The sequence below is a fragment of the Geotrypetes seraphini genome, chromosome 18 (assembly GCF_902459505.1).
Source record: "Geotrypetes seraphini chromosome 18, aGeoSer1.1, whole genome shotgun sequence".
NCBI classification, from domain to species: domain Eukaryota; kingdom Metazoa; phylum Chordata; class Amphibia; order Gymnophiona; family Dermophiidae; genus Geotrypetes; species Geotrypetes seraphini.
Window position 1 is genome coordinate 4156000 of NC_047101.1, and position 16156 is coordinate 4172155.

Below are 16156 nucleotides of genomic sequence, written 5' to 3' on the forward strand. Positions count from 1 at the left end.
ATGATTTTATTTTTTAATCCCTCTATTTTTAATCTTTGTTTTAACTATTGTAAACTGCCTAGACATAGCGATATATGGGATATCAAATACATAATAATGGCTTGGAAGTGCGTTCCATAAACTAGATTGTTTTACGTGTTTTGTCATAAAATGTATGGCAACGTGAAGAAATTGAAAGGAGATTTTGTTGGGAAAAATCGTAATAGTTGTGATGTTGGGTGAGGGATCAATAGTCTGTCGATGAAAGCCTGTGTGTGTTTTTTTTTCTTGTTTTAAAAGATTTTGAAGGACATGCAGTGAGGTTGGGTAACCAGCATTTGAATTCCAGAATTCAAACCCAGATACTCCTCCTGCCCCAAAACAGTGCACTACATAATATAAAGCTGGTGGTTTGAGAGTATTCATTTGTCTTTCTTTGCAGGATAATTTTGTTCCTTAAGACTTTTGATTTTCAGTTTAACCCAATACGTAAAAAGAGGGGAACTCCCCTCCCCCGGCTCTCCTTGGAGCTTCAGCTGCAAACTTCAGACCTTACATTTGGCCGCAATACAACCACAAATTTCTCCAGAAATCCAAAATCGCAGGGCATTCTCAAAAACGATGTTTGTGTGTCCCTTCCACAGTGTTGCATGTAGGGCATTTGCAGTCTGAGGGATACCGAGTTTATTAAAATCTTATTATCCCGTGCCATGGATAATCCTGGGTGAATTTTAGATTGTAAAAATGGTGATTGATAAATCCAAATTTAAATAAATAGACCCCTATTGGGGGGGGGGGGGACTATCTAAACTTTCAATGTATAAATCGTATAAATCCTTGAGATTAGCGGCCCTAATTATTATTCTGCAAAATAACAGGTGTGAGGGTCCTGTCAGATGACTTGGAAAGGGTTCCCCCTAGTTTGACTAACCTATGTAGGAAGATGAGGGGTGATCCTGTCCTGGGATCAGAGGTTAAGATCTGCTCCCCTTAAAGACAGATATGCATTTCTGAATATGTTTGATATGTATCAGGCCGTGGCTCTTTTGTCTGAGCCTCTACATTTTGCTCTTGGCTGTTGCTGGCCAGATGTTGGAGTGCACATGCTACACGTCTCTCATGCCATGAAAAATCATGTTTGTTTTATCATACCTGTCATCTGACCAAATTTTAAGTCTGAGGAAGAAGCAAACCGTGCCTGACCTGGTCCTGTTTTTTTTTTTAACCCTTCAGGCGCCAGGAGCTGAGAGAAATGCGACTCCTACAGAAAGAAGAGCACCGGCACCAGGCTCAGCTGAACGGGAAACACCTCCTACAGCAGGAGCAGATGCTGCGCCGCTTTGAGCAGGAAATGAATGTGCGTGGGGAGGTTGTCTGGCAATAAGCCAAAGCAAAACGAACTGTGGAATCCGATGTTGCTGATGTAGGCTTTTATTGGAGCAAGTAAATAGTCCACAATCTTGAAGGTCGCCAAGCACTCTTTCAGCATATTTCTCCGTACATGCATTTATTTTTAGGACCCCCTGAAGAAGACCATTTGTCGAAACATGGACCTCTTCATTGACTTAGTCCACAATCTTGAAGAACTAATAATGTATCCATAACTATTTCCTTGTTCCAATAAAAGCCTACAACAGCAACATCGGACTCCACAGTTTGTTTTGCTTTGGATTTCTACCTTTCTGTGGATTCAAGGGGTCAATTCTTCATTTTTCTCTGGAGATAAGCTCCATAAGCAAATTTGGCGCAGTGAGTCCTTTTTACTGGATCAACTAATTGTATTTTCCAAATCAGCGCTTGTTGCAGTGAAAAGGTCCCTGTCTAGTTTGTCTACCAGCAAATGTTCCTGTGCTTTTCACCCATCTCCTTCGGCCTTACATCGTTAATTGGCATCCTTTACACATTTCTATTCCTGTCAACAAAATCACTAGATGAAATGTTGCCTCTCATTTGCTCATCTTACATTGAACAGTCTTGTGGCAGGGGGGTGTGTGTTAATGTTTATACTGACAGTTTGCCAACACAAAGGGCCTGTTTTACAAAGCCGTGTGGCAACAGCCCCTTTAAATCTCTATGGGCTTCGGAGCCGTTACCACGCAGCAGCCGCTAGCACAGCTTTGTAAAACAGGCGCAAAGTCTAACAGGCACAAGTGAGACAGAAAACAAGGATGTAGATCCAACGTCAAATATGGAAGCAGAGTTTGATAGACCCGACCCAGAGCGTGTTTCAGCAGTTTGCCTGCATCAGGGGGGGGTCTAAAAAGGCGCAAAAACAAATATTAATATAAAATGTATCATAAAAATTCAAAAAATATTTTTTTTTGTTCTAATGTACTGTATATAAGATAAAACATACTTACCATAGGTGAAAATTGACAGCTTAAACCACACAGAATAAAGACGTGCCTCAGAAAAGATGCTGCTTGCATCCAATGTAGATTTTTCTCATTTAGTGAACGTTTTGGTCTTTCGTTCCCACACCACAGTCCTTAACATTTTGTCTAGAATCTTCTGCCTCAGTGGAGGAATGCAAATTGAACCCGTGGCTTCAGCGGCTGCAAAACGGGAACCTTTGGGCCTAGTGCTGGGGCTTTTGGTCGGTAGAACCTGAGCCAGCCGCAGTTCAGAAAAGCTGTTTCACCGTCCCTCTCTGCTTCTCTGCAGGCAAAGAAGAAATTTTATGATGTGGAGCTTGAGAGTTTGGAGCGTCAGCAGAAACAGCAGATAGAAAGACTGGAGCAGCAGCACGCCATGCGCAGACGGGACGAGGCCCGACGAATGCAAATGGAGCAGGAGCGTGATTACAATAGGTTCTTAGAGCACCTGAAACAGAAGAAGAAGGAGGTACCCCCTCCAGTGTTAAGTGTGTCTTGGACCTTCCCCTCAGATTGCCCCCTCCTTTAAATCTTACCCTTCATTCCAGCAATGACATAGCGAGGGGGGAACGGACCGCTCTGGGTGCCATCTTGGTGGGGACTCCAGCACTTCTATGGCCCACCACACCATGTTCATGCCTTCCTTTCACCAGCACAAGCAAATTCTCCATCCTGCTGCTTATGTCAGACTGGCTTCTCTATGAAATCACTTCTGGGTCGGGGGAGCCAGGAAGTGACATCAGAGGGAATGTCAACACCGGCGTGAGAAGATGCTCGTGCTGGTGAAGATTGAAAGAGGTACTGGGAGGGGGGGAGAAGGGAGGGCGCCATTGTGGCATGGGGGGGTGCGGAGGGGTGCCTCCACCCCTCGCTACGCCACTGCATTCCAATACTCAAAATGGTGGTTCTCAACCCATCTGTGGGATACACCCAGCCAGGAATATGCATGGGAGAGATTTGCATACGTTATCTCTACCACCTGCAGAATCCGACCCATGTTAACGCCGGTTTATGTGTTGACTCTTTTCTTGATGTCTGACTGTAATTCACCCACTGAAGGTCTTTCTCTTCCAAAGGTTAAAAGCGAGATTGAGAAGCTCCCTAGACAGCAGCGGAAGGAGAGCATGAGGGTGAAACTAGATGCCTACACCCAGATGAAGCAGGCACAGGTAAGAGCTGTCAGCCTGGTGCTGTGAAAATGCAGGTTTGAAGCATAGTTGTTTGGCTCGTGAGTCATAGGAGCTGGGCTGCCAGTCGCAGAGTTTAATGTGGTCATGCTGCAGCTGGATCAGAGGGATTTTGTCTTGTGACCTGAAGGACTTTGTAGCCTGTGGTTGGAGTTTGATCTGGGAGACGTATGACAGGGCAGAAAGACACCTAACACAAGCCCTGCAGAGATTGTGCTTTTCGAATGTGTAAATAAGGAGCCTGCCTCTCCTAAGCACGCTTACTTACTGGCTTGCACCTACACATGCTCGTAGGTCTGGCCTTATTTTAAATGAGCAACAAATGTTCCTAAAATTATCCTCATGGTGGGGAAATAATGCTGGTCTTTCTCCTATGGGAACGATGGGGCAGTTCACCAAAGCTCAGTAATAACAGAATCTTGTAGACGGGAACCACAAGTATCGCCACAGCAAAGCTGTAAAATGGGATTTAAAAAGCAGTTTTATTAAAATATCTGGTATGAAGCTGCTTCAGGAGTAATATATCCAAAACATAAATATTGCATATAAAAAAGAGATTAGTTGAGATTCTTTCTTTCATTGCTGTAACCCAGCATTGATCTGATTTATTTTATTTTATTTTTTGTTTTTCAAGTTGTCTTATGGGACTAGCTAAAGCAAAAAATTTTTTTTTTAAATATGGAAAAAATAATTTTAAAAAATTACATGAAATTAATAATCTTTTCATTATCACTTTTATATATTTGTTGTTACATTAACAATATTTGCTTTTATATTTTAGCCTTTAATAATTTGGAAATTTAATGCAACTTATGTTTTTTATGAATTTACATGCAAATCTTTCTAATGTTTTGTTTTTATAGTTTGTTGATATATTAGCCCTGATGCAGACTGGGGGTGAAACGTGGGCATGTCTGGTATTTTCAGGTTCATTTAAAAATTTGATATACCGCCTTATCGAAATTCAAAGCGGTTTTACATAATATAAAAACAAAGAATAAAAAGGACATGAGTTAAAAACAAATTACAATTAATATTACAAACAATCAAACACACAGACAAACATTAACATACCAATACAAAATGGAAAAGGGCAGAAATACATTTGTATAATGAGAAAGAGAGGGAGAAGGATCAAAACAAAAGGAAGGGGAACAAAAAAATAAATAGTCTGGGACTTTGTAAAATCGGTTAATGATTAAAAAATGGCAAGGAACAAATTTCCATTGCCGTCCTTAGAAGGACTGTTATACTCCAAAAGGCCTTCAAGTTACTTTTCAATTTATCAAGTGATGAAATTTCTCTTATATAATTTGGTGTTGAGTTCCAGATAGCTGAAATAAAGGTATGAGTGCTTAGTGGGAGCAAAATTTGGCCCCATCCCTGCAGATAACGGTGAGAAACCATCCCCATGTCATTTTTGTAGTGTATTTCAACCTCAGTCCTTCTACACCAGTGGTCTCAAACTCAAACCCTTTGCAGGGCCACATTATGGATTTGTAGATACTTGGAGAGCCGCAGAGAAATGATAATTTTGCATGAGGTAAAACTGTTTATAGTTTATAAATCTTCACCTCCCCCCCTCCCCGCTCCTGAAGGCCTGCATGTTCCCCCCTTCTTTGCAGTGTTCTCCAGCTTCCCTCCTGACCTCCCGGTCTTAGTTTCAACTAATTACCGCAGCCTGCAGAGAGGATCGCTGGTGCTGTAGCGTTCCTTGCAAGCTGCCATCGACCTCCACAGCCCTGCTCCCTCCTCTGACATCAGGGGCAGGATCGCGGCAGAGGGAACGTGCTGCTGAGGGCGACAGCAGCCTTCAAGGATCGCTACAGCACTGCCAATCCTCTCTGCAGGTTGTGGTAATTATCTGAAGGTAAGAGTAGGAGGCCAGGGGGGAAGCCAGAGGATGCTGCAAAAAGAAGACAGCACTAGTACAGACCGCAGGCTGCAAAATAGTACCTGGTAGGCCGCATGTGGCCCCGGGCCGCGAGTTTGAGACCACTGTTCTACACCAACATTCTTCAGTGCAAGGCTTGAAGGTCCTTGGTTGTTACCATTCAAACTCTGATTGACACGGGGATGGATTCCCATGGGGACGGGCTAGAAATACCACCAATTACTCATGCCGCAGCATTCTGTGCCACTTGTAATGCTGTCAATGACTTCTGTGGAAATTCACATAAAAGAACATCGCAATAGTCTAAGTGTGGTAATACAAAACTTTGCACAGCTTGATGAAAATTGGAAGGGGGAGAGCAAATCCCGCAATTTCAACACCAGTCGGATCTTAAAGAACATTGTTTGCACCATTGAGGAGATTATGACCTCAAAATTGTAGCGGAAACAGTACAGATGGAGGCAGTAGCAACCTCCTGCCAAGAGATGGTTTATTCAAAGCTCTTGGTCTTCTCCATCCACCCTACACAATTCATGCAGTAGCAGCCAAGCAATTGTATGTAGTTGAAAGTGGAAGGGAAGGGGTGGGGAGGGAAGGGAAGGGAGTGCCACCTTCAGAACTCAAGGTACACACCCCAAATATCGAGAATTAGGAGGATCAAAAAGCAGGAAGAACATTGAGGAAGGAGACCAGAGAGGGGTAGGAATTTGCCTGTCAGTAGGTGTACTTGCAGGGTTGTGGCTTTCCCAGCATATTTGTTCCTTGGGTCCACAGGAGCAAGAGTTCGTAGCCAAACAAAAGCGTGATTTGGCGCTGACCATGAAGACCATCACTGCGGAGAACAGGCGAGAGATTTGCGACCGGGAGAGAGACTGCCTGAACAAGAAGCAGCATCTGATACGAGGTAGGTGACCTTGAGTTCTGCTTTCTTCACTGCACGTCACGGTTCTCCCTGTGGCTGTGCCAAACTGATCATCCGAGTAGCATTAACTGCACATTCCAGTGGAAAAAGCGCACAAGCCCTGAGCCTATGGGTGTAGTCAAGGATGCAGAAGGTATCTTACATTTTCAGTTCCACGTCCCTGAGTCGCTGGGCACTGCCCTCTCCTCAGTGTTTTCCTTCTGCAAGCGAGGAGAAGGTGTCTCTTTCATTTGTTCTGCTTAATATTTATTATTATCATATAGAAATGTGAAACAGATGTCACCTCCACACCCCTTTCTATAGACTCACACTTGTCAAAAATTTCTTCAATATTCACCGACCCTCAGAAGTGCCACCACGATCCTCAAAACATTCACTGTATCTGGCTTCACGCATTATATCTTCACTGGGTCCAACTTTTCTAACTGTCTTAGTTGAATTATTTTTAAAGTTATTTTTAAACATTTTGTGAACAACCATTTTTAAGAAAGGTACTTAGCTTTTAACTTTTTGCCTTCAGGTGGTCAGTTTGTAGGGACATCTATGCCAACATGTTTCACCCAAAGGGTTTTTTCAAGGCTCACATCCCTCTACTAGCTTTCGCCGTCTTACACAACCACCAAGTCCTTTAAAGTTATACACATTTCTATGTGTATAACTTTACTTGCACAAAAGCGATTACATAAAGATATAGTGCTAATCTTCAAATTTATAATATTTATTATTGTCAGGTATTAATTGAATTTTGTTCAAGGCTTTGGGTGCTTTAGAGCTCCACAGTAGTCCTGGGTCAGCTCTGCCTGGGAAAAGCTGTAGACAAAAGGTTCTTGCTTCAATCCCTCATTTCTTCATCCTTCTCACGCCTGCTCTTCCAATCATTTTGCTGTACAAGTTTCCAAGTTTATTAATATATTTGATAAATCGCTTATTAGAATTACTAAGCGATGTACAAAGTCAAAATATAATATAGTAAAAAGAAACAAACAATTTAACAATACATTTTCATAGAAAACAAACATGAGTCGGGAGGGAAAGAGTAAAAGTTACAATTTTCAATTTATGGTAGAAAAATGGAAAAAACAAGAGGGTGAGGGGTAGTTAAACCACAGCATGATTTAAAATCTCACTGAAAATTTAAATATTACAAGCATCTTTGAATAGGTAAGATTTTAAAAGTTTTTTTGAAAATTGTGACGTCTTTTTCGTTTCTAATATATTGTGGTAGGGCATTCCACCATTGTGGTCCCATCACAGAGAATATGTCAGATCTTCTTGTTCCAATAATTTTTAGAGAGGGGACTGTGAGGAGATTATGACCAGATGAACGGAGTGAGCGTTGAGTATTATGTGGTATTAATAATCTAGATATAAATTGAAGTTCGTTGAAGGCTAGAGTTTTAAAGATAAGCAGCATTACTTTAAAGGTGATTCTGTGACCAATTGGAAGCCAATGGGCGTCTATTAACAATGGTGAAACATGGTCGTATTTCCTAGCGTACAGCCTGACAATTCTTCCTCCTCTGTGCACTCCTTTCCTTTTGCCAAAATGGTATTCTTTTCCTCAAATATTGAGATCGGTTTTGGTCACCGCATCTCAAAATAGATATAGCAGAATTAGAAAAGATGCAGAGAAGGCGACAAAAATAATCAAGGGAATGAGACAACTTCCTTATGAGGAAAAGCTAAAAGGCAGAAGAGACTGTTGAGGGGAAATACAATAGAGGTCTATAAAATACTGGATGGCGTGAAAATGGTGGGAATGAATCATTTTATATTCTTTCCAAAAATACTAAGAAGCTTATTAGGTAGTAAATTTTAAAATAAACTGGAGAAAATATTTCTTCACTCAACATGTAACTAAGCTCTGGAATTTGTTAGCAGAGAATGTGGTAAAAGCAGTTAACTTAGCAGGGTTTAAAAAAGGTTTGGTTAATTTCCTAAAAGAAAAGTCCATAAATCGTTATTGAGATGCACTTGGGAAAATCCACTGCTTATTTCTAGGATGTGTAGCAGAAAATCTGTTTTTCTCCTTGGGATGTTGCCAGGTACTTCAGACCCGGGTTGGCAACTGTTGGAAACAGGGTACTGGGTGTGATGGATCTTCGGTCTGTCCCAGTATATTATGATGTAAACCATTCTGTTGTAGAAAATAGGGTCATCATGATTCTTGAGTTTAGTTTATTAGACTCATCAGGGAGGAGATAAGCAAGATGCTTTGCGTAGGTTTCCCAGTATTCTCTCACTGACCCTGGATCTGTTTCGTGGTGGTATTGGGGAGACACTCCGTGTTGTAATCCTGCTCGTTCGCTTTCTCCCCTCAGAGCGTGAAGCTGTCATTTGGGACCTGGAGGAGAAGCAGCTGCAGGAGAGACACCAGCTCATAAAGCAGCAGCTGAAGGATCAATACTTCCTGCAACGCCATGAGCTGCTACGCAAGCACGAGAAGGTGAGCAGGCACGGCACAAATGCCTAGGCCGCCCCCCTGTGGTGCTTCTGTGCTGTGCAATCGAGATGAGCGTCTTTTTAAATCTCTCGTCTTCTCTGCATTGGGTGGGTGACGTACAGACTTCTGGAGAGGAAAGGGGGGAATTACAGATGTGACAAAAGCAGATGATTCTCACATTTGATTATGTTAGGTTCACCTATTAATCTAGGCAACACTCTTTAAATGTGATCATTGTTTAAATATGATTTTCCTGGCTGATCTTTAAATGTGAAGTTTAAACTCCTGCTAAGATATACGTGGAAACCTGCAGAGCTGTATGTTGTTCTGTAAACTGGTGAGGCGTCTGCTCTCTCTAAAGCAGGTTTTTACATCGTGGGTATTGGGAAAGTGGCCTGCTGGTTCCGTCGGTGGGCTAAGAATCTAAGAACCGGGGAAGCCAGGGTTTAATTCCCATTTCTGCTGTTGACGTGCTTGTGACCCAGCGTTACCTCAGGGACCCTCTTAGACTGTTGAGAAGGAACATGTGGCGTGAAATGTGCGGTAACGGTAGAAAAGGGAATGTTATGTCTTTCAGGAACAGGAGCAGATGCAGCGATACAACCAGCGCATGGTGGAACAGCTGCGTATGCGGCAGCAGCAGGAGCGAGCCCGGCTGCCCAAAATCCAGCGCAGTGAGGGGAAGACTCGCATGGTCATCTACAAAAAGAGCCTTCACATTCATTCCAGCGGGAGCGCCTCGGTGCAGAGGGAGAAGATAAAGCAGGTATTGCCTGGTCGTTATCAAAGCCCGTGACCCTCGACCCCCGAGATTGGATCCAAACCCCCAAATGCAGCTAGTGAAGGGATTCATTCAATAGGACAGTTACTTGCAACCTAGCAATTGCTAATGTCACTCAGCCTTGCTGGGAAACCGGCAGAGTTTTTGTTCCAGCATCCTCTGGTTTCCTCAGGATGAGACAAGCCATACTGGGTGACACCAGTGGTCCATCAAGCCCAGTAGCTTGTGTCCAATAGTGGCCAACCCAGGTCCCAAGTACCAGAGAAAGACACAGAGAGTAGCAACATTCCAGGGCTGAGATTGTGATGTCATAATGCCTCATTCCACCAATAAGAGCCAACCTCATCAGTGATGTCACAATGATTTCATTGTCCTAGACTTGGCTCACATAAGAACTGGGACAGACCGAAGGTCCATCAAGCCCAGTAGCCTGGTTCCAGCAGTGGCCAATGCAGGTCATAAGCACCTGGCAAGATTCCATGCTGCCAATCCCAATTTCAGTGGCTTCCTCCATGTCTGTCTTATATATTTATTTGTGATATTTTCTAACTTGCACAATCTTTGCAAATTCTTGGCAGCTTACAATCAAACATACATAAGAATAGCTTTACTGCCACTTGGACGCCCAGTCTTCCAATTTCCTAAGGTCCGCCTGCAATTTTTCACAATCCACATGCATTTTAACAACTTTGAACAGTTTAATACAGTATTAAAATTGAAAACGATAGGAGTCTTCTGGGCTCAGTCTCCACAGCTGCTCAATGGCGCCATTCTTTAGCTAATTCCTATTGGCTGAGAAGATTTTTGTTCCTCCCTATCTACCATTGCAGTTTGCCCAGCAGGAGGAGAAGAGACAGAAAGTGGAGAGACTACACCAGCAGCATAAACATGAACTCCAGATGCGAGACATGCTAGCTGAGTGTGAGAGCAACCTTCGGGAGCTTCAGCTACTCCAGGTACCCTGGCCGGGGGTGGGGGGGGGGAGTTGGGCAAAGATAGGAGGGAGTGGGAATCTCTCCCACTGCAGGGTGGGTAGTAGTATCAGGGGTTTGTGCGATACGGTGGGAAAGAGTGGGCATCTCTCCTGCCGATCTTCAGTTTGGGGTTTGTTTTTTTTAATTTGCGAGGGGGGGTCTGAGCTATCAAACCTTACTTTCCTGTCGGTGCCTGAGCCAATCAGTGCTCTGATAAGAAAGCAAGGCAACAACAGCTCAGACCTGTCGGCAGATTTTGTCTCTGTCTGTCTGTGTCTCTCTCTGTCCCTTTTGTGACTTAGTGCTTGTTGCTTGGTTTTAGAATGAGAAATGTCACCTCCTGGTGGAGCATGAAACCCAGAAGCTGAAGGGTCTCGATGAGAACCACAACCATCTCATGAAGGATTGGAAAGAGAAGCTCTGGCCACGGAAAAAGGTAAAAATTCCTTCAGGTCTCTGCGTTTCCTGTCTTCTGAAACCTGCTGGGGAAGAGATGGTGACCCTAGGCATCTGCCTAGTGTGCACTCTGGACTATGATAGCTGTCCAGGTACACAATATTTTATTTTAAGGGCTAGGACTGGAGAAAACCCCGGGAGGCCAAATAAGGCTGTGTTATACACTTACTCAGTTCTCAGATTAACAGCAGACCCCGTGATTGATGTGCTCTGAACGTCAATCATTCAATCCTGCCTATAGGTAGGCCTTCTGTGATTAAAGGTCTGGAGACCTCTTGCTGGAAGCTCCCCCTGCTACATGGATCATCAGAGACCACAAAAGGCAAGGGAGGGTGTCTAAATCCTTCGATTGATATAGAAGAGTCTCACTAATCTAATCTAATGCTTGACTTTATATACTGAGTCATCATTCAAGGAAAGCTTGACTTGGTTTACAATAGCTAAATTATTGAATAAAAAACCCCAGAAAAGAATAAGACCAAGTTTGGTAAAGTTAATTTTCAAAGTGTTTAGCAAATAAAGTAGTTTTTAAGGGTTTGCGAAAAGGTTGAAGTGAGCCGGAACTCCTTAAAAGAAGTGGAAGGTCATTTCACAGTTGAGATAACTTAAAAATCAGAGAGTGACTGAAAAACTTAACTCCCTTAAATCCCCTTTTTGGAAGGAAGAGATAATTTGAATTGTTGATCAGCTCTTGCAAAAGAAAATCTATCAACGACTGTAAGGTTGCTTCTTAGCCTATCGATAGAGAATAAAAGCTAAGGGAACTGGGAATCTTAGTTTCTATTCTCTATCAATGAGATAAGCAATTTTACAGTGAGACTCTTCTATATCAATAAAAGGATTGTTGGTTGATTTAGACATCTCCTGGGTCTTTTATGTCTTGCGTGTTACAATTCGAGGCAAAATCTTTCTTACCTTGTTTTGCTGTTTGCATTCTTTGTGGATCAGAGACCAACCAACCAAATTCAAAGCTAGGAAGCTCCCTTATATAGTTTTTCTAAATTTCTCTCCAGATCTAAAACTCTTCTGGCGTTTTCACCAGTGGTATTCAGGAAGCTGCCATTTCTCCTTTCTCATAGACTAGTTCTTTTGGGATCAGCCAAATAAATGCCATCCTGGTTACCAGTGATGTCTTCGCACTTCAGAAATTTAATGCTGTTCTGAAGGATTTTTTAATGGACAATTCTGTGGAAGAATCCACAGGTTTCTACAATGTAAATATTGAGTCCACCAGCAGAAAGATCTGGTTTGCCATCGGGGAAAGAAAGGGGTGCATTCTGTTGAATGCGCAAGGGAAGTATTTACAAGTTGGGTTCCCTTGAGCCTGGGGTGTGGCCATTGACTGTTTTCCCTTCGCTCTTCTCTTTCAGGCCTTGGAGGAGGAACTGGACCACAAGAAGCAAGAGCAGGACATCTTCTTCAAGCTGAGCGAAGAGGCGGATAGTATGAGCTTGACTCCCACCAGACCCGCCAAGTTCTTTTCCTACAGCTCTGCAGAAGCCTCCTAACTCTTAACGTTGCCTTATCCCATCCATTTTCATGGCCCGGGTCATTCACGCTCCTCTCGACTTGCTTGACAACATTTGCCCTCTCCAGAGGATCCACCTTCCTACCTTGGTCTCAGCGTAGGCCGTTACGCAAAGAGCTCTGCCCTGATCCAACCCAGAAGCTGCCACGATTAGAGGAACCTGCCAGGCCTGCTGGCTTCAGGACTGGGGTTTGCGCACTGTCAGCACCTTGCATGCCGTTTTCTATGGGTGGCAAGTGGGTAGTGGTCCAACGACCACTCTTGGGTGCAGACATACTGCTTCTTTCTTCGTTTTTCACATATGGGATGTAGCTTCCTGCTCAAGGTTTGATAGGCCGAACAGAATAAAATGTCTCCTCCCACCTCTCTGAATTAAGGCTTCATTGGCTGTGCTTATCTACGGTGTAATCCAATCGGGGGACTTTGTATTGAATTAATCCCCTGCCTTTTGCACAAGTTCTGACACGTGTTACAACTCACCAGGGAAGGCAAGTCTGCGTATACTACACCAGTGTTACAGGCTGAAAAGTCACTTTACCACTGAGGATGTCTTGACTGCTTCTACATTTCCCTCCAGAATCGGGAGAGAGCAGCGTAAAACTCGTCTCTGCCTGCAGCCGTGGTCTTCTTCAGGGCCAGGCTAACATGATGATCGGACATGATGGAGACATTTACTTACCACAGAGAACATGAGCTGTGGTGGTTGAAGGAAAGCTGTAATTCAAATATGTATGATGGTAAAGGGAAGTCTTCATACTGTCTGACCTTTCCCCCCCCCCCCCACACACACACCTTTTCAACCCAACCTAGATCATAATGGAGTGGGAGGGTTACCGTGACTCGAATAAATCTGTCTTATCCACAGCCCAGGGATCCATCACGTTGTGTTTCAGTACCCAGAAGCTGGTGGCCTGTGTCACACTGGTCTGAAGGCTGGATCCTGTATGAAAGTGACCAGTAGGACCTGTGTCCCTGGATAAGCAGATGTGTGCGTTTGAAGGAAACTTGGATCAAAATCGGAACTTTCCAGAATACGGGGAGATTCCTCATGTGGAGCTATCCAAACTCTGATACCAAGGTGCTTAAACTGTGCCTTCCAGAGAACAGGGCAGAAAAATCTAGCGGGTTTTTTCTTCAAATTCTTGCTCGGGCGGCGCATAGGGTTAAGTCTTTGAGGGAATCAACTTGCAGGAGGATTCGTTCTTCTGTGACATTGCCACATACTAATTGATGGGTATGGGGTGGTTTTTTTTGGACCTGTGATAAGTTCAGAAGTCAAGATTTTGCGCACTTGTCAGTGTCAAAACTGTCTCAGGAGATGTTGGTCCTCACGTTTGCAGAATTCCTTTCATTTATAGATTAGAGTTACACTTTTCTTGTCATCTGTATATTAAGGTTTAAGATAAGTTGTATATTAGTCACATTTAGAGTATCTAAAACCCGAATCCCTTCTCCCTCTCTGCTGGGCTGGTTCTCCTGTTCCAACACAGTATTGCACATTGGTTGTCACTGGGACGCTGGTTGTCCTCTCATTGTGGTGGGACTGGGGAGCTGGGCTGAGGTGCAGCTCTTAAATAGTCTGAGTTGAAGTTGGGGCTAACTTCTTCGGCTGACCACATGCACTGGAAGAGAAGGAGATTTGGGACCAAGTCTGGGGAAACCCCTAGGCTGCAGTTTGTAAATTCTACGTTTACTGGCAAATCATCTGGGGAGGTTTTTCAGTAGGAAGCAGAGGACAGCACCACGCATAAAGCGGGATCGCCTCAATCCAGCACCACTTAGCTATTTGACCTTTCCAGTCTGATTGCACTGATCTAATTTACAGGAGCAGTCGACGTGCCTATTGAAACGACTGTCCTGGAAGTGACGGGTGAGTGGCTCGTACGGAGCCTTCGCTGTTTCTGTGAGAGAGTGCAATATTTATGGCTTTGGGGGAAAGTTGTGGAGCTGCTTTTGGTTTCCTACGTATGTTAATGTTTGTAGAAAATGTTTATTTACATTAAAATTATTTTCAAATAACCTCTTTATATAAGAAGCAGAGCCCAAATGTGTTTTTCAAACTTTTGCTACGAAAACTGTTTTCTGTACTGTTTTATGAAATTGTGCGTAAGGTGTTTAATAAAAAGAAGGGATGGTGTTTACTGTGGTCTGTTTGACGCCAAAGAGGAGAAGACGGCGTAAATCTCGAGCGGGTTTCAGTGCATGAAAAATGTATAGGTACTCTGCAAAATTCAGGGTGGGGGGCAAGTCCTCTGCCCCATCCAGCTGATTGTCCTGCCATCTTCCCTTCATTTTCCTCTTCAGCACTGGTGACTGACAAAAATGACACTTCCCTATGCCCAGACTGAGGCAGAGCAGCTCCTGACAGAGTCTTCCACTGAAGAGGGCAATTTTGTATAAATTAGAGAATGACACGGAGACAGATTTTTTCCCGTCCCCGTGGGAACTCATTTTCCTATCCCGTCCCGGTGCGTTCTTTTCCTGCAAGCTCCGTCCTCATCTGCACAAGCCTCAAACACTTTAAAATCATAAGTATTCGAGGCTTGTGAAGATAAGGCAGAGCTTACAGGAATGGGGCGGGGACAGGACATGGAAATTCAGTCCCTGTGGGGATGGGGAAAAATTTGTCCCCCCATATAGTAGATGACGGCAGATAAAGACCCGAATGGTCCATCCAGTCTGCCCAACCTGATTCAATTTAAATTTTTTTTTTTTTTTTCTTCTTAGCTATTTCTGGGCGAGAATCCAAAGCTTTACCCGGTACTGTGCTTGGGTTCCAACTGCCGAAATCTCTGTTAAGACTTACTCCAGCCCATCTACACCCTCCCAGCCATTGAAGCCCTCCCCTGCCCATCCTCCTCCAAACGGCCATGCACAGACACAGACCGTACAAGTCTGCCCACTCCAACAACCCTACCCCCTTGAATTTACCCCCCTAGAGATATCACGTGTATCCCATTTACATTTTTTTTTTTTTAACCCCCCCCCCCTAGAGATCCCACGTGTATCCCATTTCCTTTTAAAATCTGGCACGCTGCTGACCTGAATCACCTGACTTGGAAGTTCATTCCAACGATCGACCACCCTTTCGGTGAAGTAGAACTTCCTGGTGTCGCCATGAAATTTCCCACCCCTGATTTTCAGCGGATGTCCTCTTGGCCAGACGGCATTCATTGGAGGAGTTGAATTTTGTGCAAATGCTAGAAGGCGGGGAAACTCATTTACAGGTGGAGAGGCATTTTTAAAGCATACCTCTAAATCTGATTTGGACGTATGGCACTGGACGTCCAAAGTCAGCAGTAAGAAAATGCCCCTTTTCAAAAGGCAAACCACCATACGGCTAGAAATGTATTATTTTTTTTTAATCCAGACCGTTGTCTTACATTTTCAAACAAAATTTTATCCAAGTCCCAAATGGCCAGAACAAGACCTTTGGGACATGGGCAGGGCCATCGTTGTGATGGACTGGCCACCCAGACATGGCAACAGAGCACTGCTGTGAACTTCACAAAAAGGGTGCCATATAAACATCTCACCAGAACTCCCTTATAAGCTATGGTGAGCCCCCCAAAACCCACCTGTCTACAGCCCCAATAGCCTTTATGGCTGCATGTGGC

The 16156-nt window shown here is 43.8% G+C and overlaps 1 protein-coding gene across 2 annotated transcripts in view; it reads left to right on the forward strand.

Moving 5' to 3' along the window:
* Positions 1–14676, forward strand: part of STK10 (serine/threonine kinase 10) — a 72226-nt gene extending 57550 nt beyond the window's left edge. For both annotated transcript variants that reach the window (XM_033927795.1, XM_033927796.1), the window contains exons 11-19: positions 1213–1336; positions 2644–2823; positions 3431–3523; positions 6210–6339; positions 8679–8803; positions 9378–9566; positions 10412–10537; positions 10878–10991; positions 12382–14676. In XM_033927795.1, coding sequence (XP_033783686.1) covers positions 1213–1336; positions 2644–2823; positions 3431–3523; positions 6210–6339; positions 8679–8803; positions 9378–9566; positions 10412–10537; positions 10878–10991; positions 12382–12519 — 1219 coding nt within the window. In that variant the 3' untranslated portion in view covers positions 12520–14676. The remainder of the gene's footprint in view (positions 1–1212; positions 1337–2643; positions 2824–3430; positions 3524–6209; positions 6340–8678; positions 8804–9377; positions 9567–10411; positions 10538–10877; positions 10992–12381) is intronic.
* The last annotated feature ends 1480 nt before the right edge of the window (positions 14677–16156 follow it).